Source organism: Equus asinus, chromosome 24, assembly GCF_041296235.1.
Source record: "Equus asinus isolate D_3611 breed Donkey chromosome 24, EquAss-T2T_v2, whole genome shotgun sequence".
In the NCBI taxonomy this organism is placed as follows: domain Eukaryota; kingdom Metazoa; phylum Chordata; class Mammalia; order Perissodactyla; family Equidae; genus Equus; species Equus asinus.
Window position 1 is genome coordinate 54882640 of NC_091813.1, and position 24971 is coordinate 54907610.

The 24971-nt window shown below is 38.8% G+C and overlaps 1 protein-coding gene across 1 annotated transcript; it reads left to right on the forward strand.

Moving 5' to 3' along the window:
- The first annotated feature begins 11127 nt into the window (after positions 1–11127).
- On the forward strand, positions 11128–24104 carry GJA1 (gap junction protein alpha 1). Its single transcript, XM_014859483.3, has 2 exons — positions 11128–11491; positions 21215–24104. Exon 2 carries the CDS (start codon positions 21231–21233, stop codon positions 22377–22379), a length of 1149 nt encoding a protein of 382 aa, XP_014714969.1. The 5' UTR covers positions 11128–11491; positions 21215–21230; the 3' UTR covers positions 22380–24104.
- Positions 24105–24971: the final 867 nt, after the last annotated feature.

Below are 24971 nucleotides of genomic sequence, written 5' to 3' on the forward strand. Positions count from 1 at the left end.
ATTTTTCTGACCAATTCTGGTCCTAAAAAAATGAGTTTATGATTATGCTTAGGATGAATCAACCTCTTCTTTAAATGCTATGGCTCTAAATATTCCATTAGCTCAAGGTTGGTAATAGACTTTGTGTGCCAAACAAACTAAAATATATCTTTTTTTTCATTTTAAAACAACTTTTATGGAACAATGCAATATTTCAAAAATCTCATGAAGGCAGTTCCACTTTTCAATAATGATGGAGTAAGATCAAACCAGACTGAATCCTCCACAGAAAACAACCATAAAATCTGGACCTAAAACAAATAGCAGCCACCTGAAGCCCTGGAGATTAAACAGAAAAAGATGGACTCTGGTGGAGCATACTCGTCTAGAAAAGTGGAATTCCACAAAGTGATTTTCCAGTTTTTGCAACTTTCAGCCTGAGGTCAAGGGCAGATGGTGCTCCATCCGGGCAGCAGGACCATGAGGGAAAATGGCCTGGTGAACCACAAAACTGAATCTCAGAAAACTGTGGCCATTGAAGAGAGTAGATTTTGGAAGAAAAAGAATCAGAAGGGGCGTACCCAGATTCTTCCTGCCCATATCTTTGAGTGACCCCTCACCCACACATGTGTGGGACAGATAGAAAGCATCTTGACCAATAGTAGTCAGTCTGAAAGGAGACTAAAGCTGCCACCCAAGAAACAGAGTTTGCAGTTCAGTTTTGCATGGATTACAACAGGTTGGATAATTGAAAGGATTTACAAGATTCCACAGAATGTGCTCATGTTAAGACTGTTATTAAAGGCAAAGGGTGTGGTACAGCAAGAGAAAGAGGGCGAAAAACAAAAAGCAAAAAACAAGGAATGAGGGTGCGTGAAACTTCCAGACACAGCTCTCCAGGGTCTGTCATACTCTCAAAATGAATATGAGTTTCATCTTGGAATTGAATAGCCAAAATTTCTCTGATAAGTCTTGGTTTCTGGAAAGCTGCCCCAAAGTTTCCAGTGGACTTTTTTTATGCTCTTTTGGGTATAAAAGCCAAGCCTGAAAGTTAAACTGGCCATGCCAGGTGTAATTCATCAACCAACAAGCCAGTCTTGGGTGCCTCCAGGGGAGTTTTGAACTTAAAACAGCATATTATAAATCATTAGTTAGCTGACTGACCTTTTCTTGGCCAAGGTAAGGAGCCAGACTTCCAGATGTCCCTGGAGATAAACATAGAGCTGTCCTAGTTCGGCTCTAAAATAATTTTATCCTACACAAATTCCAATAAGATAATTGCTTGCTAAAACAAAAGAAATAACACACATCAGGGAAAAATAACAGAATCCAGAATCTCAACAACTTAACCTTTATAATTTCTAGAGTATAATTAAAAATTACCTGACATGTAAAAAGCCAGATAAATGGAATATAATGTCAGCAGAAAAGAAAACCAACTAAAAGCAGCCCTGAGATGACCCAAGTGTTGGTATGAGAAGTTAAGGGGTTTAAAGTGGCTATTTGAACTTACCTCAATTAGGTAAAACAAAATATGTTCACAACTGAATAAAAAGATAGGAAATCTCAGATAGAGAAATAAAAATGATAAAAGAAAAACCATATGGGAGTTCTAGAACCAAAAAATATAATATGTTAAAAAAAAAAATAAGCAGCAGATGGATTTAGTGGAATGGAAGTGAGAGAAGAAAAAGCAAATGAATTTGAAGATAGATCAAAAGAAAATTATCCAGGGCCGGCCTGGTGGCACAGCGGTTAAGTTAGTATGTTCCGCTTCTCAGTGGCCCGGGGTTTGCTGGTTTGGTTCCTGGGTGCATGACATGGCACTGCTTGGCAAAAGACATGCTGTGGTGGGCATCCCACGTATAAAGTGGAGGGAGATGGGCACGGATGTTAGCTCAGGGCCAGTCTTCCTCAGCGAAAAGAGGAAGATTGGTGGTAGTTAGCTCAGGGTTAATCTTCCTCAAGAAAAAAAATTAAAAAGACACCATTAAAAAGTGTAAAAAGGCAACGTAGAAGAAGAAAAGGTATTCACAATATACTTATCTGCCAAAGAACCCAGAATAAAGAACTCCTATAAATCAATAAAAAATGACAGACAACTCAAAAGACCTGTACTAGCATGTTCAGAAGACTTTTATTTGTAAAATACAAAAACTAGAAATTACCCAAAAGCCCATTAACAGTAGAAAGGATAAATAAATCGTGGTATATTAACATAAGGGTACATTACACATCAAGAATAATGAATGATCTACGACTGCCTGCAGCAAAATGGATGAAAGTGACAGAAGCCAGACACAAAAGAAGTACATTCTTATGATGCCATTTAATTAAAAGAAGAGAAAAACAGGAAAGACTGGATAGTGATTACACTTAAGGGAGAAATAATGAAAGGAAGAGGCTTCCCAGAAAGCTATGGGGATGCTGTTGACATATTTTTCCATTTCTTGATATGATTACTGGTTAAACAGGTGTATTTGATTTACAAAACTCCTTTAAACTGCACTTTTAGGATACATTCCTTCTTCTGTCAGTATGATACACATCAAAAAGTTGGCACAAAAGGGAAGAGAGAGAGGGAATTATCCAAAGCAAAAGTGACTAACAAGTCAACGGCAAAGGAGGAGCTCTAACTTACGGCTTAGAATCCAGATCCCTTCCTTCAGAAGCCAGGGAACAGAGTGGGGACTGGACAGAAAGGCCATTATCAACAGGGCCATTTGGTCTGGGCCTCCTATTCAGGAAGGGTCTTGAATATGGACTTTTGATATCATTTCCAAACAAGATTATACATATAGTTAGGAGATAAACTGACAATTTAAAAGACTACATTCATGGAAAATCTAAACAGTATGAGCTCGTCCTGGCTCATGAAGAACTATTATGCAACTTTATGTTGTTTTTAATAAATCCTATAATTTATTATACGAGTGGCAAAATTATTTAGCTTTTGTGAAGTTTTGTATTAAAACTGTTAACTAGTTAATTTAAATATTAAAGTATACCAAGCACTTTGTAATCTGGCTTTAGCATGTCTTTATTTTTAAGGGTATTAGAAGCCCCTCCAAATGAATCTGACTTTATGTACAAGGATTTCTTGGACATAAAATCACAGAAATACTAAAGAAATAATAGGCTTTCCATAACAATTCCTTAAATCTGAATCCAAAATTACAGTTTTCATTGCTTAATTAAGATCAAAAATAAAGATTGATTTTATGTCCTATCTGGTTTGCTGGTCAATTCATTAAAAACGTCTGTTAAAGCTGGCTATACTTTAGAATTTAGTCTAAACACACAACATGCTGTCTTTTTATGGGTGGGTATAATCAAAAGGTCTGATTCACAACTCTGTCTTTCCCTCACTGAGTAAACGGTTTCATAAAAGGCCAAGAAAGTTACCGAAACTCTTAACATGGAAATCCACGAAATGAGAATCACATCACTGAGCTACATCCATTGCCTCTATTAATGTGTTAGAACAAAAGAACTCCAAAAACCTCTATTACCCAAAATAGTCATAACTTGATTTCTTTCACTTTTCACATTTTAATATTTGAATTTTAGTCTTTAAAACCCATTAGCACTTTACTCAAGAATGAAAATAAAAGAACTACTAAAATTATGGAAGGGAAATCAGTTACTGGAATGAATCCCATCCAATACCACATGAATCTCCAACAGGTTAAAAAGTCACCTGAACCTTCCAAACATGTCAAGTCTGCTATCTTGACTGGGAATTTTATAAAACAGGACTGTCAGGAGAATATGGAATACCATCTGTCACTGCTGCTTACAAGCTCAGAAGCTGGGTGATAACAACCTGCTTACTAGTATTTAAACATGAGCAGTCCAGGGCCAGGAAAATGGCAGCGGTGTCGGGGTGCAGGGTGGGCTGGAGAAGGTCAGTATGAAAGGTAAGGGAAAGCTCATTGAATATGAATAAATCTGAACTTCACATGGTGTAGGATTCAAGTTACTTATAAGGCAAATATTTATAAAGTATTATGAAGTATTAAGAACATGTATTAACTTTAAAAGCACTGAAAATATTCATGCCCCCTTTATAACTAAAAATCACAACTACTTGAGATGGAGCCATTCAAATGTAAAATTGTTAAAATATCACTGTGTTCTTACTATCCTCCAACTCTTCCGGTATCTCCTTTCACCTCATGGCTTTCACTTCCTCCTCTTACCACCAGGAATCCAGGAGTGAATTCTATTTGCACCATATAAGCTGTGTATAATTTCCCTGTTTGATGATGTCTGTAATTTACTTTTAAAAACCTCAGCAAAGATATATTATTATAAATGTGTGTGTTGGTTTGTTGAAGTTACATACTTAATTAAGATACTTAATTAAGAATTCATAGTCTGTGGGCCCGCCCAGTAGCATAGTGGTGAAGTTCGCATGCTCTGCTTGGGCAACCCAGGCTTCACGGGTTCAGATCCTGGGTGCGGACATGCACACCACTCATCAAGCCATGCTGTGGCGGTATCCCATGTAAAAATAGAGGAAGACTGGCACGGATGTTAGCTCAATCTTCCTCAAGCAAAAAGAGAAAGGTTGACAACAGGTGTTAGCTCAGGGACAATCTTCCTCACCAGAAAAAAAACATAGACAAAAAAACCCACAAAAAACACAAATCAAGTTCCAATATATCTGTACAATACCATGTTGTTAGTGTGTGTGTGTGTGTTTGAAATGAGGTAAATGTTGATGCTGAACTGTTCCATGAAACTAGAAAACAAATAAAGTTGTAGATCTTCTTTAGAAAAAAAGAATTCACGGTCTAGCGGTTGGTGGCAAATGTATATCAGAAAGACCACCTCAGAGAGGACTACAAGTGCTTCTGTGTCTGTGTCTTTGAAATACACCAGATATTTGCTATTAGTGTCCTGAAGGTCAGATAGGGATTTTCACCAGTGAAATCAGTGGTTTGTTAATCAGCATAATAAATGTTAAAAACAGGCTCTCCTTGGTGATACTAGTGGTATTCAACATGTGTACGTTGTCTATAATTTAGAGACCTTTACATGAATATGATTTAAGAAACTAGTGACATCACCTCAAAATGGTCCTGTGTCCAGTCTTTGGTTTGGAGGCTAGCTGGTGGCTCAGGCTTTCTATTACAAAATGAGTGCTGCTTCTGGAATATTGTCACTTCTGACTTAAAAGAATTTTTCATGCAAGGTGGTGGTCTCAGCACCTAAAAGAACAGAGCTGAGACTTCCTAGAGAATACGAAACAAGCTGTATGAAACGTGTAGCCCCTGCTTACCAATAAGTGCTTATTAAATAAGTAGCCAAATGTGAAACCAACTTGGACTGAGGCGTGTTTTATTTTCAGCTGGTACTAATGTCATGGGGGAGTAGCCTTAACACAACTCAATCTTTTGTTATGGCAATTAATATATACGGAAAATAACATAAAAGTTGTGCACAACCAAATTGCCTTAGGTCGGTTCACAGACCTTTTGTTTATTTCTGTTTATTCCTATAAGAATTTATATCCCCAGTCTTTCAAAGCTCTCTTTGTTAGTCACAAAGGTAAAATAAATTTTAAGGGTTTTTTTTTACCCCTTCCAAGAATATACTTTCATTTCCACTTTTGCCTTCTTAAAGATTCCAATGTCTTAATCCAAAGGTGGAACTTGAATGGTAGAAAATCTAGCCTGCAGAGGGAATGAGCGGGGAGACGGTTTTAGTCTGAAAGAGTTTTAGATGTCCTTAAACTATACTTCATTGGGTGATAATATTCTCACTTTATATTGGGCTGGCCCTGGCCTCTTGTGTTTTGTTGTAGATGATCACATAAATCTCCACGACTTTAAAAAGTCATCCGGACCTTCCAAATATATTGTCTGCTACAACAATTTTGGACCTTCTTTTTATATTAATAACCACCTGACACTAAAGTACTACTTGTTTCCAGTAGCGAATAATTAATTAATAAGAAAACTTGAGGGTCTCTTAAAGGTCTAATGGGGTTTTAAAATTTTGTCATTCTTAGAGCTATGTGGGTAGTACTATTTTTAATACACAGAGAATTTATAGTTACTACCATGTATGATTTTTTTAGAGATAATTGTGTTGTTTCATGCTATCCTAAATGAAAACTCTGTTAAATTTGGTGCACCCGTAAAGGACATGTGCTGTATCAAGCTGTCCATAGGTACCTTTCCCTGTGCACCAAAGCGGACTTAGACATACAACAGAAAGGCATTTTAACGACTTTGGTAAGTGGTACTATAACCAAGTACATAAATATTTCATTTGGGAATTTTTATCCCAGCTGACTTCTGAAGCAATGCGTAGTCTTTTCTGTTTCTTTGGCATCATTCAACAAGTATGTAAATAATTTTGTTCAGACCCTTTTTATTATAACTCTATGTTTGTTCATGTTCTTGTTTGCAAACATTTTGCACAAAAAAGAATCATTTATAAAATGTACTCCAAGCTTTCCAAATTTCCATTGCATCTAGTACAAGGCCGAACACAAATGATGGCAAATGATTATGCTCATGAGATAACCACTTTGCTGAGGGACTTTTAATTAATTAAACATCATTAATTTTATTTGCCCTAAGATATTTTCATATTCTCTCATTTGTTAGATGATATTCGGCTGACTTAGACAGTGAGAGCAACAGCCAACTGTCAATCCACACAAATGCCTTATTGCCTCTCCTTAGACAATCAAAACTAAAACGTGTGCAAAATCAAGAATTTCAGATCCAAAACCTCTAGCTTTGCTGCTGGTAATTTATTTTAAGTGGGCACACACCATTGATAGGACGCTGAAAAATAGCCACCCTCTGTGGAATCACAGAGGAAAAGAACATGTGCCTTTAAAAAAAAAAACCCTAAACTAATATTATTTTTCCCACCATTATTTGCTTGCTTTTTCAAAATTCAGTTAAACGAAACTCAAAGCCTAAAGCTGAATGGAGTTCAGCCTGACACTGCTTTTGTCTTCACTGCAGAACTTAAAAATCGTCATTGGCAGAGTTCCTGAGACATAATAAACACTTGCTGAATGAATGAATGTAAACATTCACAAATGATCGGAAAAATTAACCAAGCTTAATAAAAAAGGCGAAATTTTTTACAGTGAAAGTATGAAGTGATTTCCCAGTTACTTCTCATGATGCTCGTTTTCACTCTGTACAGAAGGTGGAGCCAAACACATATTTTTCCACTGACTGGGATTCCTTCCCACTAAACAAAATTAAGCGGAAAAATTCTTCCCTTGACAAATACTTTTTTTGTATGTAGCCACACAATAAGATTCACTTGGAGACAGACGTGGGCTACAGAATGGGTTCAGATTTTACCCAGGTTGAGACAAACTTGGATCCTTAAAATCTCTCTCAAGGATGACAGAATGCTAAATAAATGCGAAGCAAGTTTCAGTTAAGTGAATACTCTGGAGTCACAAAGTAAGTTGCCAGACCCCAGAAATATATCTACTGAAAAGAGATTCTAGCCCAAGTCAGTAATATGATGGGAAATCTTCACTACTCTAAAGGAAATATGGTTGTTCAACGGTCACGTTAAGAACACATTTTCTGGCTGGTTTTACCAATTTGGATGGAGTATTTCCAAACTGGCGTATTATCGAGGTCCAAATTAACTTTTTCTCCTTCTTTGCTGTCCAATACATATTAGATAAAATGGAAATATGGTGCATAGAAAGGGTTATTCCGATGCTAATAAAAAGAAATCCATGACAATGCTATCATATTCCAATACAAAGTCATCCTGGACCCTCCCAGGCTTCGATAATCCTTTCATTCTTCTACAGCTGTCTCTGGATTCCCCCAGAGGCACTGTCAACTTTTCAACTCTGATCAGCTTGCTCTTACTTCAGAGTCAGCTGATAAACTTGCCTACTTTATTTGATAAAATACTTTCAAATTCTACCTTCCTAATGCCTACACTCTCCACCTCAAAATATCTATTTTTTTCTTTACCCTCTGTATTCACTCTTGCTTTAAAGGAAGAACTGTCCCTTTCTCAAAGTTAAGACTCCTACACTACTTAGGCGATATTTTCCTTATAAATAACCCTAGTTGTCTTCCCCATTCATTCCTTCATCAAGTTCTCATAACTCTTCCCTAGCTTCCCCTCTCACTCCTATCTATACCCTACGTCACGTTCCTGTAACTCACTCACCGACAGCTACCAATTATTTTTGAAAGTTGATGCTTCTGATTGAGGTGAGAGTGATACACCAGAGTTTGCGTGAGATAGACATCTAAAATCCTTAGAAATTAATCCACTGATCTCTTAAAATTCCAGAAATTGGTATTTTGAAACAAAGGTGAAAATCAAAAAATACAGTTGGTTCTCACACTAAAAAAATACTTCTCACAGTTCTCAAAAAGAGAAACAATGAAATGCACAGAGCAACATGGATAACACAGAGTCTGAGGTCTGGCTCATGGTGGTGCCTAAAGAAACTCTGCAGATGACAGGAGCTGTAAATGACTGTCTCTCATCCCTCAAGAGCACAGTTGCTTGACCAGCAAATCAGGCTGCGTCCACTTCTTCCACACACACAAGGCCCGGCAATAAGAGAAGATACAGTTCTGGGAAGTCAAAGTGTTTATATTAATGAAACAGCATTGGCATTTCTGAGAATATGAAAAAAACACATTTAGGAAACATCCATCCCTTGGGCCAGCCTGGTTGCACCGCAGTTAAGTTCACATGTTCTGCTTTGGTGGCCCGGGGTTCGCAGGTTCGGATTCCGGGTGCGGATATGGCACCGCTTGGCACGTCATGCTGTGGTAGGCGTCCCACATATAAAGTAGAGGAACATGGGCATGGATGTTAGCTCAGGGCCAGTCTTCCTCAACAAAAAGAGGAGGATTGGCAGCAGTTAGCTCAGGGCTAGTCTTCCTCAAAAAAAAAAAAAAAGATTTAAAAAAAAAAACACATCCATCCCACAATTTTTGCAAAACATTACAATGGAGACCAGCTTCTAAGTTCAGATAAGTAGAATTCTTTATAAAAGTACATTATTGGTCAAGACGTAACTCACCAGCACTGCTAGAGCATGAAGAACAGTAGGAGTTACTACTAGGCATTTAGAGAAGCTACTAGGTGTCCATGAGAGAAAACTGTTGTCAATATTTCAACAAGGAAGCCATTCACAGCAACCCAGCTCCCCCTGAGCATTATTACTCATAGGCTCACATTTTGGTGCCATTATTCCAAAAGAAGAGAAGATCACATAGAATGTCTTCATCTTTTATGAAGGATCATGGGAAAATCATTTTAGAAATACAGGATCTCATACATCCCTTATGTTAAGAGAATTAATTAATTAGTGGCTCATGCTATGCCCAATCCTTTTGGCTTAGAAAATGGTTTAAGGGATATCTACAAGTAAGTAACTTAATTTGGTGTAAAGAAGTTCTTCAGTTCTATTTCCAATTAGTCATTTAGGCAAAAAACTAAAGACAAAAGGTAGCAGAATGCTTAGACATCAATATCCTTTTATACACCTAACAAAACATAATGGGAAGTAAACACAATGTTTTCCTTTAACAATCTGTTATAAAATAGTCAATTGCAACTTTTCTTTCATGCAACTAATTCTGAATTAGCATTTTAGGAAAACTTCTCAATAAAATGAAGAATTTCAGTAATAATTGTACTTAATAAATAATTTTGCAAAAGTAAAGCAAATAATTATGTAAATTAAGGGTAGCATAGACTTATTTTTTAAAAAGGGGGAGAAAAGCAGATTTTCTTATAATAAGAAGAATAAATCACATTTTCGTGAATGTGTTCTGAACCTAATAAGATAATTTTTAGTTAGGACAAAACAATAGACTCGTTTGTAGGAAAGCACAATATAAATACAAGATCAGAAGAGTATTTATGGGTACTGAGTTTGAAGACTTGAAACTCAGATTACAATTTCTATTTCTTTTTTCCCTTCTTTAACTTAAAGAAAAATGTACCCTCGGAAATAGTATAGCCAGCAAATGAGAGAGCAAAACCATGTCTTAAAACTACATTTCAAAAGGTGTTTTATTAATCATTTTAATGAAAGTATATTTAGGGAAAATTATCTATCAGGAAATATTTGCCATTCTGTTTTTTTCCCTTATTTGTATTAGTGAAAAAAAGAGTAAGAAATTTTAAGGCTCGATGAGTTTGCATTTTTTCCCAGAGAATAATGGCCAAGACATTTCCCTGCCCAACCTCAGGAGCATCACTGAAGACTGTTTATGGGGAACTGTCCTGCCACAGCCTTCTGGGATGGCATCTGGGGAGTCCTCAAAGCAGGTACCCTGTCTAAGAATGAGGCCACATGACTCAGGCCATTACAAACCCTAATGCAGAGTGATGGACAGCTATGAAGTGGTTGGAAAAGAGTATAAAAATTATATGCACGGTTCTACTGTCATTGGGCAGAAATCTCCCCAGTGGGTCTTAGAGAAGGAGATGGTCTCAAAGAGGGTCGATAGTTTGGGACCCGCTTAATGCCAATTTAACATGAGTATTTCATAAAAAATATCCTGACATTTCATTAAGTAAGAGATTTTGTTTTTAGTGCGATGGCATGAAAGGGAGTGAAATATTATAAATTTTCAGTTCCCTGGAGATCTGGTGGAGTTCAAATTATCCAGATTTCACAGTCAAAACATATTATATATTATACAGTTATAAATACAAATGTAGTTTTGGCTAAACTGAAGGAAAGAGTAAAAATTCAAAGCAGTCAAAGCACTGGAAGGTGGATTTGAGATGGGCATCCCAGCCTCTATGTTCCTTTTTTAAATGTCTCTCTCCCATCCCCACGGTTTCCTTTGTTAATTGTCCCTACAAAAATCAAAAGGCAAGGAATTAGATCATCAAATAACTCACTCACACCCACCTTTAACTTCACACACCTTGGCCAATATGAAACAAGTCTGCACTGGCTATACTCTTTTCCACCATTTTCATTTACTGTAAAATATATATTTTTATTTTAGAAAATGTTGTAATATTGTAAAACATACGACTTTTTATTATCCCTGGACTTTTGATGAAACAAGCACTAATAAAACCAGTAATTGTTATCTGTAAAGAGTAACTACAAGTAGTGGCATTCACGTCTCCAATGCTCTTTCATTTCTCTCGTCAGCAAATTTGAACTAAAACTTTATCTCGACCTGGCTGCTCCCCCGCCTCGCTCCTCCACCCTTCGCGTCCACCGGCCTCCTCTCCACTCTCCGCCCCTTTCCTCTAGCTCCTCCTCCCCGTCGAGTCAGTGGCTTGAAACTTTTAAAGGCTCTGTGCTCCAAGTTAGAAAAAAGCTTTTACAAGGTATCAGCACTTTTCTTTCATTAGGGAGAAGGAGTGAAGAAAGTACCAAAGAGCGGCAGACTTTTAAACTTTAAATAGCCAGGTCCGAGTGCCTGGACTCGCGTTTTCATTTTACTTCATCCTCTAAGGAGTTCAGTCACTTGGCGAGCGTACTTCATTTCTTTTGAGAAAAAGAGTAAGTTAAAAAAAATACTTTACTTATTCTTTTCTTTTTCTCTAAGTAAAACTTTTCTAAAGTTCTTAAATGGGTTCAATGTAGCTTTGATATGATACTGTAAATGGAATGATGAACTTGAAAGTGTTCCTATAGTTTTAAGGTTAAAAGTGAATGTTTGCTATTTACTTTTTTGACTATTAGAAAGTTTCTATGAAGAAAGCAACAGGTAAAATAAGATTCAGACCTTCCTACTAGAATGAAGCATGAGATTACTGGATATTTGGTTCTTCATTTTAGAGTATTATTTTTTTGTAATCAGTAACCCTCTAGGTGCTTTGTAACTTGTTGGGGGAAGGGGCTGAGGGGCCTGGGGGGGGACTTGACTGACATCACAAAAATCAAACTGCAAATTTGCTTAGCGTGCTTGCTATAGAATTCTACGCTTTGTCCTTTTTCACATGCAAATCTTGATTGATGTTCTATTGCCTCGCAAAGCTAACTTCTTAAAGCGCTTTGTTAAGACCTTACGGTTACTTGACTTCCACGTGGTCCCTTCCTAGAATTTTCCCCGGTAAACAAAAAGGTATAAAAATCAGACTTGTAATATTGAAGTTTTTTAAAGCAACAGTAAATAGTTACTCCGTGTTAGCAACCACCATGGAGAAATTTGGGACACTCAGGAAAACCACCTTTTACTCGACCACGTTAGCAACTCAGGACATGAAATGCCTTGAATGGGTGGTGGTTACTTACAAAGCGTAGGAGGGAGAGAGCAGACGTTTAGAAAAGAGTGTGTGCCAGGGTGCATTTCCAAAACCGTCTCTTAAGACAGGAGCTCCTAGAAAGAATAGGAGACGAAATTTCTTAAACGGCGCCTTAGAGGAAGCTAACCTCCCCCAATCCCCTCCTCCTGTCCGAACCTGCAACAGACCTCAGAGCTCCGAGGCAACTTTTTTGAGTCGGAGCTGCCAGTAAGCTAATGATGACTCTGATCTGTTATTAACAAGGATCCAATTTCTTTAAATGCTCTTACTGGTAACACACATTCTGTTAGCCAGAAAGGCAACCAGGAATTTTCGTGCCCGCTAAGGATTCTGTCTGTTCTAACTAAACAGACTAGAGTAAGTTAGTTTAAATTCTTGGTATGACCCAGCAGTTTGAAGGATTTGCACCAGAGAATGCTGAAAAGCAAACAAAAATGAAAGCTTTGTGGAGGCCGGGGACCCGACCAGGGCCGGCGCGGGGCGCCTCCTGCCATCTTAGCCTCCGCCCAGCTCGCCCGGACTCCTGCAGCGCCCGAGCCCCCCGGGCTTTGGAGAGGTTTGCCGAGAGGTTTCCCTCCGATCCTTGCAAGTCCCAGCAAGCGCAGGTCCGAGTTCCGCCGCTGAGGAGGAAGGGGAGGGGGGAGAGCGGGAGCGGGAGAGGGGCGGGGGAGATGGATGCGTGCCCAATGGTGAAAGAAGAGCAAATAATTAATTTAATTAAACTTGTCAATCTAATTTCCCTTCCCTTCCCTCTCACCCCCATCACCGTGTCCTTTTTTCTCGTAAACGTGTTGAATTCTACTGTCTAAGCGTTGGGAAAGGAAACCTGCGTACCTCGGAGATTACCTAAACTGCACTTCTAACTCTCCTGGAAGTTCTCGAAATTTGGAATGGGGCCGGGGGGGGGGGGGGGGGGGGGGAGGGCGGCGCGGGAAGCGCGGGGGAAGCCCCATAATGGATTAAGGAAGGAGCTAATAAGGTGGCCTAGGACGAATCAGTACAGGATTCGGAAACTCAATCTGGGAGTTCCGAGCTTCTGGTCGCCCACAATGCCCTCTTAGCCATCCAGGTGTTTACTGGACGTCTCTAATAAAGCTTATCGGAAGCTCTCCTGGTCCATCCTCATCTTCATCCTCACCCTAAGGCGTGCCCTTGTTTCTCTCTACAAGAGCAAGTGGGAGTGGAAAGACGAGAGCTATAAACGAAACCGTTGGAAAAATAGACACAGCTTTATTTGGAGGTGATAATTGAATTCCTTTGCTTCCCTAACCAAGTTAGTAATGAGAAGATGCTCAATCTCACCCTCGGAAAACTGGGCCCACTTGAACTCAGTCAAAAGTACCCCGTGGCATATGAGATTTTTTTAAGAAGCCTAATTTTTACTTTGGTACAAGGATGGCTGAAAATAAATCCTGTAGTAATGCAGAGAAGATCTCCTTAGACTAACTCCCTCCCCAGGAATGAAATAAGCCAGTTAGAAAACACCTCGGGGAAGAGTAATTCGTTCTTCTATGTAGGCCGAATTGACAAAGTTATACAAAGGGCAGGAAGTACATTCTGTCCTGGCGAGGTGTTGATTCTGTCCCTCTGGACCACGTTCCCCTCAACGTGTGATGCTTTGTACTTCCCCAAATCAGGGTACAGTTGTCACCTGCCCTTTGCCTGGAAAATGCAGTGGTGGTGCTCTGCTCCTGCTTTCTTGGCTGTTTAAACGTGTTGTGTTCTACATTTTCCTAATACCTTTTATACTTTATGACACAGCTGCTCCATCCTGTCAGTTCTCACCCTTTGCAATGGGATTCCTACATTGCTGACTTTCCCTGGGAAACAGGGTTCCAGAGATTCTCCGCAGCAAGCATCTAAAAGGGTGTGTTTTCAGATATCCAAAGTTGTTTTGTTTCCTAGATGTTTCCAATTCCTGCGATGGAGAACTCATGATACAGTGCATTCTTTCGCTTCTTTTATAATATCCAGAGGTGTAGCTTGGTATGAGTCTCAGAGCCTTCATATCTCTTACCCCAGGGAAAGGAAGGATAGAAAGTCACCAGTTATTAATCCGGTCTACTCCACCTTTCCTGTTCTGACTTCCCTTCAAGAGTCGGTTGCTTGACTAGCATGCTGAAGCTTATCCACACACACCAGTGAAGCTCTGGAGAGAAAAGTAATTATCTAGTGTTTACCTTTAATGTTGATATTCAATATGGATAAGATAAATTAAAAAAAACTCTCCAGAGTTTGTCCTCCATGGGAGGTTAATTTATTTATTTTTTTGAATTCTTGGGATAGCTACCTAAATTCTCCACTGAAATTAGACTTCTAATTTCACCACTTAGTGATGTAGGTACATACTGTCTTTTGCCAAAATTAAAACACAAACCATGTTAAGCTTTATATATATATATATATGTGTGTGTGTGTATGTATGTATATATATAAATCTCTTTAGCCTTAAAAATTTCCATAATCTTCACATCCAAATTTCCCTAGCTTTCTAAATAATTTCTAGAAAATATGTTTTATGGAATGCTTAAAATTCACAGTAATATAGAAAATAGAGTGTTGTGTTTTTGTTTTGTTTAGCAATTCTGTAAGCCAGATAAGTTCTAGAGGGTGTGGCTTTTTTCTTGATTTGAGGGAGATGCCTCCAACTAGAAAGACAAAAGCAAGACACTCTTCAGAGTCCTTTCTCCCTATAAATTGATAAATCTGCATGGGATTCTAAAATAGCAATATTGTACTTACAAGAGCATCTTGAAAACTCATTTTGATTACCACTACAAAAATGTTAATCATTTCTTAGTTGGTATTTTGCGAAAGAAAAGATGCCAAAATTACAAAATAAATGAGCTGTATCTGTATCTAAAGATCTTTTAAAGAGTAATAGTTAAACTTTATTGAGCTCTTACTAAGAGCTTCATGTGCACGACTTATCTCATTCCGTGCTCACTGAAGAAAATAGAATGTTCTGAATCAATACACTTAAAAAAGCCATAACGGTGTTTTTATATAATGACAAAATAACCAGGCCATTCAGTAAAAATAGTCAATTTGGAGGTGAGGGTGGGGGGGCAACACCAAGGACTGATAGAAATAACATTTTTTACGCCCATCAGGTGACAATTTAAGAACATAGCTTTTAACCTATAACTCCTGACTTAGAGATTTTCCTCTAGCACCCCAAATGTGACCCTGAGAAACTTCTCTTAGTGGGGGAGTTGAGTAATAGCTATTGAACTGGGGAGCAGATTGTCTCTTTTTGGTAAGCAACATCCTCTCTGGATGGAATCTCTTACCCCTCAACTGCCATTTCATCCCTCAACCGCCATCTCATCTCATTGTTCTCCAGAGGCAGATTTAGCTTGACTATGTGATGAAGAGGGATGAGAGCCAAGGAGAGAAAGGCTTGTTTGTGCCATCCTCTCTGCTGCCCCCCCCCCCGCCACCTAAAAAAACTTTATGCAGCTACACATCAAATACTTGCTTTGAATGTATTGGTATCGTTCTGTACAAAAGAATCTAAGGATAATGAGGGAACCATGAGGTAGATTTTTAAATAGAATAGATGTTTACATGGAATCGGTTTGATACACCACAGAGTTAGGCTAACTGTCATGGTATAAGGAAGCAAAGGTTGTGTATTATCTGATGAACTGGGAAATACGTTCCATGGTACCTGATTCAAATCGCTTAACTGCCTGCATAGACTCAGACTATATGGAGATGTATTAACTGGGCTTGATGTGAGCTGCAGCTCATACCCTTCAGAGCTCCAGAGCTTTCCCGAGATTTGTCATTGTTGAAATAAACATAAATTTAAAGGTCTCTTTCTTCTTGTGTTCTCAGCAATAATAAAATTGTGTGGTACAAAGTTAGAATAATACAGAACTGGGAAACAACCGTCACACGATTTCGTTGTTTAAATCTTAACCTGTAAACATGATAGTGAAACTGAATAATCATCTGATACCTGGTGCACTTCTGCAAGAATCCCAACTCACTACAATCTGGTCCAGTAAACTCAACCAGCTCTTTGTTAAAGAGCCTTTTTTACTAATTCGGTCCTATTGGCCGCTCAGGAATCATTTGACGCATGTTGTTTCAACAGATGGTTTTCTGTTTCAGCAGTTGTCACTTGAAAATTTAATAGTCCGTATAATATGAGATGCTGACGATACTACTTTTTTGTCCTGTGAAAGTCCCCCTTTTCAATTACTAATTTTGAAACTTTAGAAGTCTGGGATATATAATAACTATAAGAGCATTCCAGGGAGATGGTAGATAAAAACAAACAAACTGGTGAAACCTGGTGCTATGCATTTATTTATTTATTTATTGGGCCGGCCCCACGTAATTCATTCAGTAGATATTTATGCAGCATCTCTTACTGTTTTACGCACTGGGGATACAGCAGCAAGCAAACTGCCTCGCGGAGCTCACATTCTAGTTGAGGAAAGCAGATAGGAATAAAAATCCTTGTCACCCAGGGAGACAGACAATAAACAGGTAAAATCATGTCAAGTAGAGCTAAGGGCCATTAAAAAACGAAAACAGGACAGAGGGAATAGGAAGGGGACAGGGCTGCAGTGCCGTGGGATGAGGTGGGACCAGCACAGAGCCCTAATAAAGAAGAGAAGTGGTGAGCCACGTGGCTGGGCCAGAGCTGATCCAGGCTGATCAGCTTGTTGGTTAATTTGTCTGTTCAAGATTGACTATTTGAGGAGAATGGATTGGTAAGCAGAGTGACTAGGGTAGCGATGTGTAACCTGAAGAGAGCTGATGATGGCTGAGATCAGGCTAAGAGCAGACATAGTGGTGAGACTCAGTCATAGTCTGTTTTTTGGGGGAAGCTAATGCTTATAGTATTTGCTGACAGATTGCATGTGGGTTACGTTAATTATGTGTGGGTAGGAATATTACGGAGAGGACGTGCGACTGCTGTAACTGTAGAGGAATGTCACAACTGAGCCCCCTCAAAAGACGTTCACTGCAACAGACAGGGGTTCTTATAAAAAACCTAAAAACTTTAGGAGGGTTTACATTTTAGTTTTGAAGCTTAAAATTTTTTGGTTTTAGTATATTAGAAACACACACACACATGGCATTTCCTTTTCCCCCAAAGAAATCCGTTAAATGACTTTTATCCAGAACTTCCATAGACATTTCCTTATATATTTTTAGACTTTATGATTTTATTCTGTCAAATATTAATGGCCTTCATCTTCCCTGAGTATTTACCTTCAACCATGAAAAAGTGATAGATATCAAGTCTCGCTTTAGTTTTCAACAGTCCTGCTTATTTTATTTTAAATCTTCACTCTCAACTCATAGTTGTCTCTTCTTGGGAAAATCTTTAAAATTGAAAGTAAAAGATTTTCCAATTCTCCTAATAATTATTAGGACATTAATGATGTGGAGCGACTTGACAGCAGCTTTGGCATGGTGATTTGTTTTTAAGGCTCTGCCAAAAGGGACAATCAAAAGTAATTTAAAATTGAAACTTTATTTTCCTTTTGAATAAAGAGTTTGAGTCCTTGTGCTCCTGGAGAGCAGGAGATGGAGGTGCAGAGTGACGAGGGATGGCACAGTGGAGGGGAAGCTCAGTTCCCAGATGCCCGGAGAGCAACCTGTGCTAGCCCTCGCCCTTGGCCTGTTTAGACACTCTCTGTCCCTTCTTGCTCTCCTGAGATTTCCCAACTCCTAAAAATTTTGAACAAGAGATCATCAAAAATGTGAAGAAACCATTGTTTGCCTCCTAGCCTGAAACCTTAACTTCAGAATCACCTAGGGCATTTGTTTAAAAAAAGAATAAAACAAACAAAAAATTGATTTCCCAGGTCCTACCCCCAGAAAATCAGATTTATTCAGACCGGTGAGTGCCAGGAATGTGTTTTTAATAAATTCTGCCAAGAGATTGTGATGCAGTTCAGGAACCACTGCAAAAGATCCAGAGAATTCTCGGGGTAGGTTACACTTGGGTGCCTGTGGCTTTTGGCCTCTAGTCTAGAAAGCCATGAAGAATAATGGAAAATGTGATCTAACATGATACACAGAAAGCACAAGAAGGATGGTCCAGCTGCTGTCAAGCCTTTGCTCCTAACAAGAACTTGCACAACTCCTTAACCTAGAACTTAGTCTACATGGAAAATTAAGACAATTTTTCAACTAAGATTTGGAAAAATGAAAATATTAACAGGGGTGGGGGGACAACTAGTTGATAGAACTTTTGATTCACTATAAAGTGGACACCTACCAAAATGTTAACTGTTTTTTTACTTCTTGAGAATCATAAATAAACCATCACAGTAAGCATTATCTGACAGTCTCTACGATAGTGGTAATGACGGGTGTCTATGTGTATGGGGTACTAGGTGCCCAGTTGGATAATTCTTATTCAGATGAAAGAGTATAACTCATTAATGCAAATGACAGCTGTGTGGGTGCTTGAAGAAAAGACAACTTTGCAATTAAGTTGCTGGGTGTTAATAAAGAACTACCTAGAGAACTGCCCAGTGACCCACTTCACACACTATGACGCTATGGGGTATTTTCCATAGAAGGTAAAGAAACTTAGTAATTAGTTGCCACAAACATCTACGCAATCATATTTTACTTTTGAATAATGATGAAACACCGAACAAAATGACAGCTTCTCCGTGTGCCCGGTCATATTTCTAAGCATGTTAAGTTTGTCATGAGCTCAATTGCATGAATTGATGAGATGTATGCAAAGAGTTTATCATTTTATACTTGATTGTTTTTGTTGTTGTTTTCCATCCCATAATTGGAGTATCTGAGCAAAAGCAGATGACACTGGCAAAATGTTGTAATTCTCTACAAACAGAATTTGGGCCAATTTATACATCATCACATAGAAACAGTCTACTCACATAGCTCCAAAAATTCTGTAATGTTTGTTTGAGCTGCAACGACTGTACTCCTTCATTTCCAATGTAGTATTTTCTGCTAGATTGTAGGTTTTTCCTTTTACATTCTCTCACCATCAAACTGTCCATCAAAGCTAAATTACTCCCTCACTTCAGCCCTTCCCTTGTCTATTTAACTCTCTTTGTCAACCCTACAAGCCTTTGTTCTTGTTTGATTGTTCTCTTCATACATCAGTTTTACTATCCAGTGTGTCACTTCAGAATCTAGAGTGGCCCTTCCCAAAAATAGAAGGGAAGCTCCCTTTTTTATGACGACTGAAAGAGCGTTATTTCCGCGACCTGCCCACCTGCCTCCCACTTTTCCCCAGCATTCTTTGGCACCAGTCTCTAGGCGGTCATTGAAGACACCCATCAACTACTAATTTCGATAGCTGGTAGCTTAGCTTTTTGAATCAGCCATCTCTTTGTTCCATCCAGGAAATCCCAGGCCAGGTTCCATTTCACTTTTTCTGGCCTCTATTGACAGGCGGTGCAGCATTAGATAGAAACGAAATGTTTCATGATGGAGAAGATGATGTCCCTGGATTTCATTTACTTCCTACAAGGAGAAGACAGCTCTTAGTTTTAACACCAGAGGAGAAACTTCTTTGAATTCAGATAATGAACATATTTCTAAGAAGCCTATATAATCCAACTTTTAGTAACACTATTTAAAATTCGTTGCTAAGCTCCTGGAAAGTCTTTGCTTTGCTTGTTTTTAATTATTAAATAAATCTTTGACTACTTCATGCTTTTCTAAACCCTCCAATTGCTACTGTCTGCTGGAAATTAGGCTATATTCTCTATGCTTGCCACATGTAGTGTTATTTATTTATTTCCAGCTTTCAGCCCTTGCTGAGATTGTACATATCAAAGCATGGAAACATTTCTAGCTTTAACCTAACTTTATAATAATTTTAAAACCAGCATGGTTCACCAGAAAGCCTTGGCCTTCGGATCATAAGTCTTCTTCTGGCTCTACTCATAGCTGAATATTTCCTCTGTCCTTAAGACCTCAATTTTCCTCGGTTAAATGGACTATTAGCAATTAGAAGTATAAATTGAACTAGATAAATAATGTTTGGGATTCCTACCATCTCTATGGACTTGGGTCTTTTTCTTATCCCCAATAATGAGGAAGTCCTAGGCTTAAGATATCTAGATATTGGTGGGAAGTTAAATTGAATATATAGACTGAGGGCCCAAAGCCCAGTAAGGGAACTTGACAGTGTAGCAATCAAAAGTTGAAAACCAATCATTTGTGCTAGAGATAAACTTTAAGGTGGTCTTTTTTATTTTTCAGGCTATAATTGATATTGAGACAAATCGAACTTTTACTTGAAATGTGATAGACACCGAGTCTTTGTTTTTGAAAATAGGTTCCTACATATAAAGGACACATTGGGTCAATGGTGTATTTTAGTACTAAATATTATAATACCCTGGGCAGAAGAAAGATTTCTGAACCACCTGTTACTGTTTACGAAAAAAGAGAGAAGTATAAATGACCTAATATAGAGTATGCACAAATTCTACTTGAAATACCAAGGAGAAACATTTTGGAGTACAATTAGGAATAAAGTGCTATATAATAGGACTGAGGTTTGGAACCAGGTTGCATGCATGTGCACGTATAAATATGTTCATGAGTGTCCTTCCCTCAATGCTTAGATGCCCATGCTTTTTGAATAACACACATCAGCATTTTTCTTAGGCCTGCATCCAGTCACAGGCCTTGCAGGCAAGAACTGTCCTCATTTATCAGACGGATAAAATAAGCAGAGGCACTTCACACAGACAACTTCTCAAGTCACGTGGCCGGACAGTGGTGGGGCAAGTGATAGATCTTTGCAGGTTAAGACTGCAGTTTACTCGGCACAGAGGCTCTGTTGCTTCTGAGACTTATGTATATCTCAAGAAAATTTGTTTGCTCGTGGCTTTTTTTGGAAGAGTGCTAGAGACCTTTCACAACTTTTGACTGTCAGCTGAAAGGAACTATAAAATAAATAAGTCACAGTCTATGATCATTTAGTTGTTTTTTTGTTTCTTTTCAGGGAGCACCCAGGCAACATGGGTGACTGGAGTGCCTTAGGCAAACTCCTTGACAAAGTTCAAGCCTATTCCACAGCCGGAGGGAAGGTGTGGCTGTCAGTCCTTTTCATTTTCCGAATCCTGCTACTGGGGACAGCGGTTGAGTCAGCCTGGGGTGACGAGCAGTCTGCCTTTCGTTGTAACACTCAGCAACCTGGTTGTGAGAACGTCTGCTATGACAAGTCCTTTCCAATCTCTCACGTGCGCTTCTGGGTCCTGCAGATCATATTTGTGTCTGTCCCCACGCTCTTGTACCTGGCTCATGTGTTCTACGTGACGCGAAAGGAAGAGAAACTGAACAAGAAAGAGGAGGAACTCAAAGTTGCCCAAACTGATGGTGTCAATGTGGAGATGCACTTGAAGCAGATTGAAATCAAGAAGTTCAAGTACGGCATTGAAGAGCATGGCAAGGTGAAAATGCGAGGGGGCTTGCTGCGAACCTACATCATCAGTATCCTCTTCAAGTCGCTCTTTGAGGTGGCCTTCTTGCTGATCCAATGGTACATCTATGGATTCAGCTTGAGTGCCGTCTACACTTGCAAAAGAGATCCCTGCCCGCATCAGGTGGACTGCTTCCTCTCGCGTCCCACAGAGAAAACCATCTTCATCATTTTCATGCTGGTGGTGTCCTTGGTGTCTCTTGCCTTGAACGTCATCGAACTCTTCTATGTCTTCTTCAAGGGTGTTAAGGATCGTGTGAAGGGAAAAGGTCATCCTTACCACACCACCATCGGCCCGCTGAGCCCCTCCAAAGACGTTGGATCTCCAAAATACGCTTATTTCAATGGCTGCTCTTCACCAACCGCTCCTCTCTCGCCCATGTCTCCTCCCGGGTACAAGCTGGTTACCGGAGACAGAAACAATTCTTCCTGCCGCAATTACAACAAACAAGCAAGTGAGCAAAACTGGGCTAATTACAGTGCAGAACAAAATCGAATGGGGCAGGCAGGAAGCACCATCTCTAACTCCCACGCACAGCCTTTTGATTTCCCTGATGACAACCAGAATCCTAAAAAACTGGATACTAGGCACGAACTGCAACCACTAGCCATTGTGGACCAGGGGCCTTCGAGCAGAGCCAGCAGTCGCGCCAGCAGCCGACCCCGGCCTGATGACCTGGAAATCTAGATCCAGGCTTGAGAGCATCGAGATTCCACTCAATGGTGGAGAAGAAAAAGGTGCTGTAGAAAGTGCACCTTAGGTGTTCATTCTGTTCCGTGGAGGTGGTACTCAACAGCCTTCGTCATGAGGCTTAGAAAACACAAAGACATTAGAATACCTGGGTTCATTGGGGGTGTTTGGGATAGGTGGGTGGAGAGGGAGGGGATAAGGGAGGTACATATTGGTATTTAATGTAGTTGATTCAGAGAACTTAGGTTTTAAATAAAAGTTGCATTAGGTGATACATAGGTAAGGGCTTTTTCTCCCCCACACACCCCTAAGAATAGTTCTGTGTATGTGAAAGAGTGGGTGATATTTTTGGCTAAATACTTTTTTGTTGTACCAAGAAACTGAAATAACTTTAACCAGGAAAAAATACTTCCTGAAATCTTTTTATCAAGATTGTCTTTATGTCCCTGTTAAAACATTCCATTGTTAAAATTTGCACTTTGAAGGTAAGCTTTCTAGGCCTGAGCCTCCAGGTGTCAATAGACTTGTGCTACTATATTTTTTATTCTTGGTATCAGTTTAAAAGTTCAGACAAGGCCCACAGAAAAAGACTTTCCATGTATTTGCGAATCTGCCAATGATATGTACATTCTTTTTTTACATCCACTTGCATCCTATTATTACCATCACTTTTTCATCATTCCTCAACTACTACTCACATTCATTTAACGGTTTCTGTCAACATTTTTGAAACGATTGGATGCCACTTAACATTTTTTGAGTTAGAGTCAGGGAAGCAAGCCATGCTCAATATTTAACAATCACTTGTATGTGTGTGTGGAAGAGTGTGTTTTATTTGTCATATGTTGGTACAAGCAGATGCAGTATAAACTCACAAACACAGATTTGAAAATAATGCACACATGGTGTTCAAATTTGAACCTTCCTCATGGATTTTGTGGTGTGGGCCAACATGGTGTTTACATTATATAATTCCTGCTGTGCAAGTAAGGCACACTTTTTTTTCCCTAAAATGTTTTTCCCCATGTATCCTATTATGGATACTGGTTTTGTTAATTATGATTCTTTTTTTTTGTTTGTTTCCTTTTTTCTCTTTTTTAGAGTATAGCAGTAATGCTATTGCTGAAATGAATGATTTTCTTTTTCAGAAATGTAATCGTTGATGCTTGAATAATAGAATTTTAGTACTGTAAACAGGCTTTAGTAACTAATGTGAGAGACTTAGAGGAAATGCTTTGGGTGGACTGTTAAGTGTGCCTAAATGGATTTTGCAGTAACTGGTATTCTTGGTTCTGTCCTACTTAATATACATTAATTCAGAACTTGTATTCTATTATGAGTTTGACAGTCTTTTGGAGTGACCAGCAATATTGATGTTTGCACTAAGATTTTATTGGGAATGCAAGAAAGATTGAAAGAGGTTTCAGGAGTACACACATGTAACTAATTTATTTGAAATATATTCTCAAGAAATCTACCAGTTCTTCAAATGCCTTTTAAAAACTCATCACAGCTCATCAGTGAAAATGCAGAATATCGTAGTTTTCTTCTTGCATGTCAGCTACATAAACGGTTTTGTACAATGAGAAATACTAATTTGTTTGACATTCCATGTTAAACTACTGTCGTGTCAGCTTCATTGCATGTAATGTACACCTAGTCCATCAGACCATGTGTTCTGGAGAGTGTTCTTCATTCAATAAAGTTTTAATTTAGTATAAAGATGGCCTCTATATCCCGTGCGATTTTTAAAACTCTTTTATTGCATCTATCCTTGATTATCAGAGACTTTTCCATTGGTTATGAGGATTTGGGCAAATAAGATTCACAAGGTTTAGGAATCTCTAAAAGGATGATATTTATCATTAGCTAGGCTCAGTGCAACATTGACTATTAACATTTTTGGATATTTACTCAACTGAGAAGAAGCTAAAGTGTGCAAGTGTTGAATTTGGAATATGAGATAATGAGATAGGTGATAGAGTGAAAATAAGGTAATATTGAGTAATTTAGTAGATCTATACATGACAGAAATAAGCATAAAAAGACAGCATGCTGAAATTTTAAAGTGGCATAACTTCCTGGAGATAGGCGTATAGGAACAGGGCCAGGTTGAGTAAGGTTGTACTGTGACAAAAGAATGAAATAGGTCTATGATTCCATTATTCCAAGACTGAGAAAATACAGAAAATAAATGTTTTAAAATTCTTAATACCCAAGGAAAATTGAAGCATTCAGAAGGAGTAGAACATTTGTGGGCTATTGATAATATTGCTATAATTTTAAAAATAAAGTGTATTAACACTTTTTTTCTTTTTGAGGGAAATCAACCCTGAGCTATCATCTGCTGCCAATCCTCCTCTTTTTGCTGAGGAAGACTGGCCCTGAGCTAAGATCTGTGCCCATCTTCCTCTACTTTATATGTGGGACGCCTACCACAGTGTGGCTTCATGAGCGGTGGGAGCCATGTCCACACCTGGGATCCAGGCCGCTGAAGCAGAACATGGTCACTTAACCTCTGTGCCACCAGGCCAGCCCCTGTATTAACAGCTTTAAGTCACATTTCAGGAAAGTTTTTTAACTTACTAA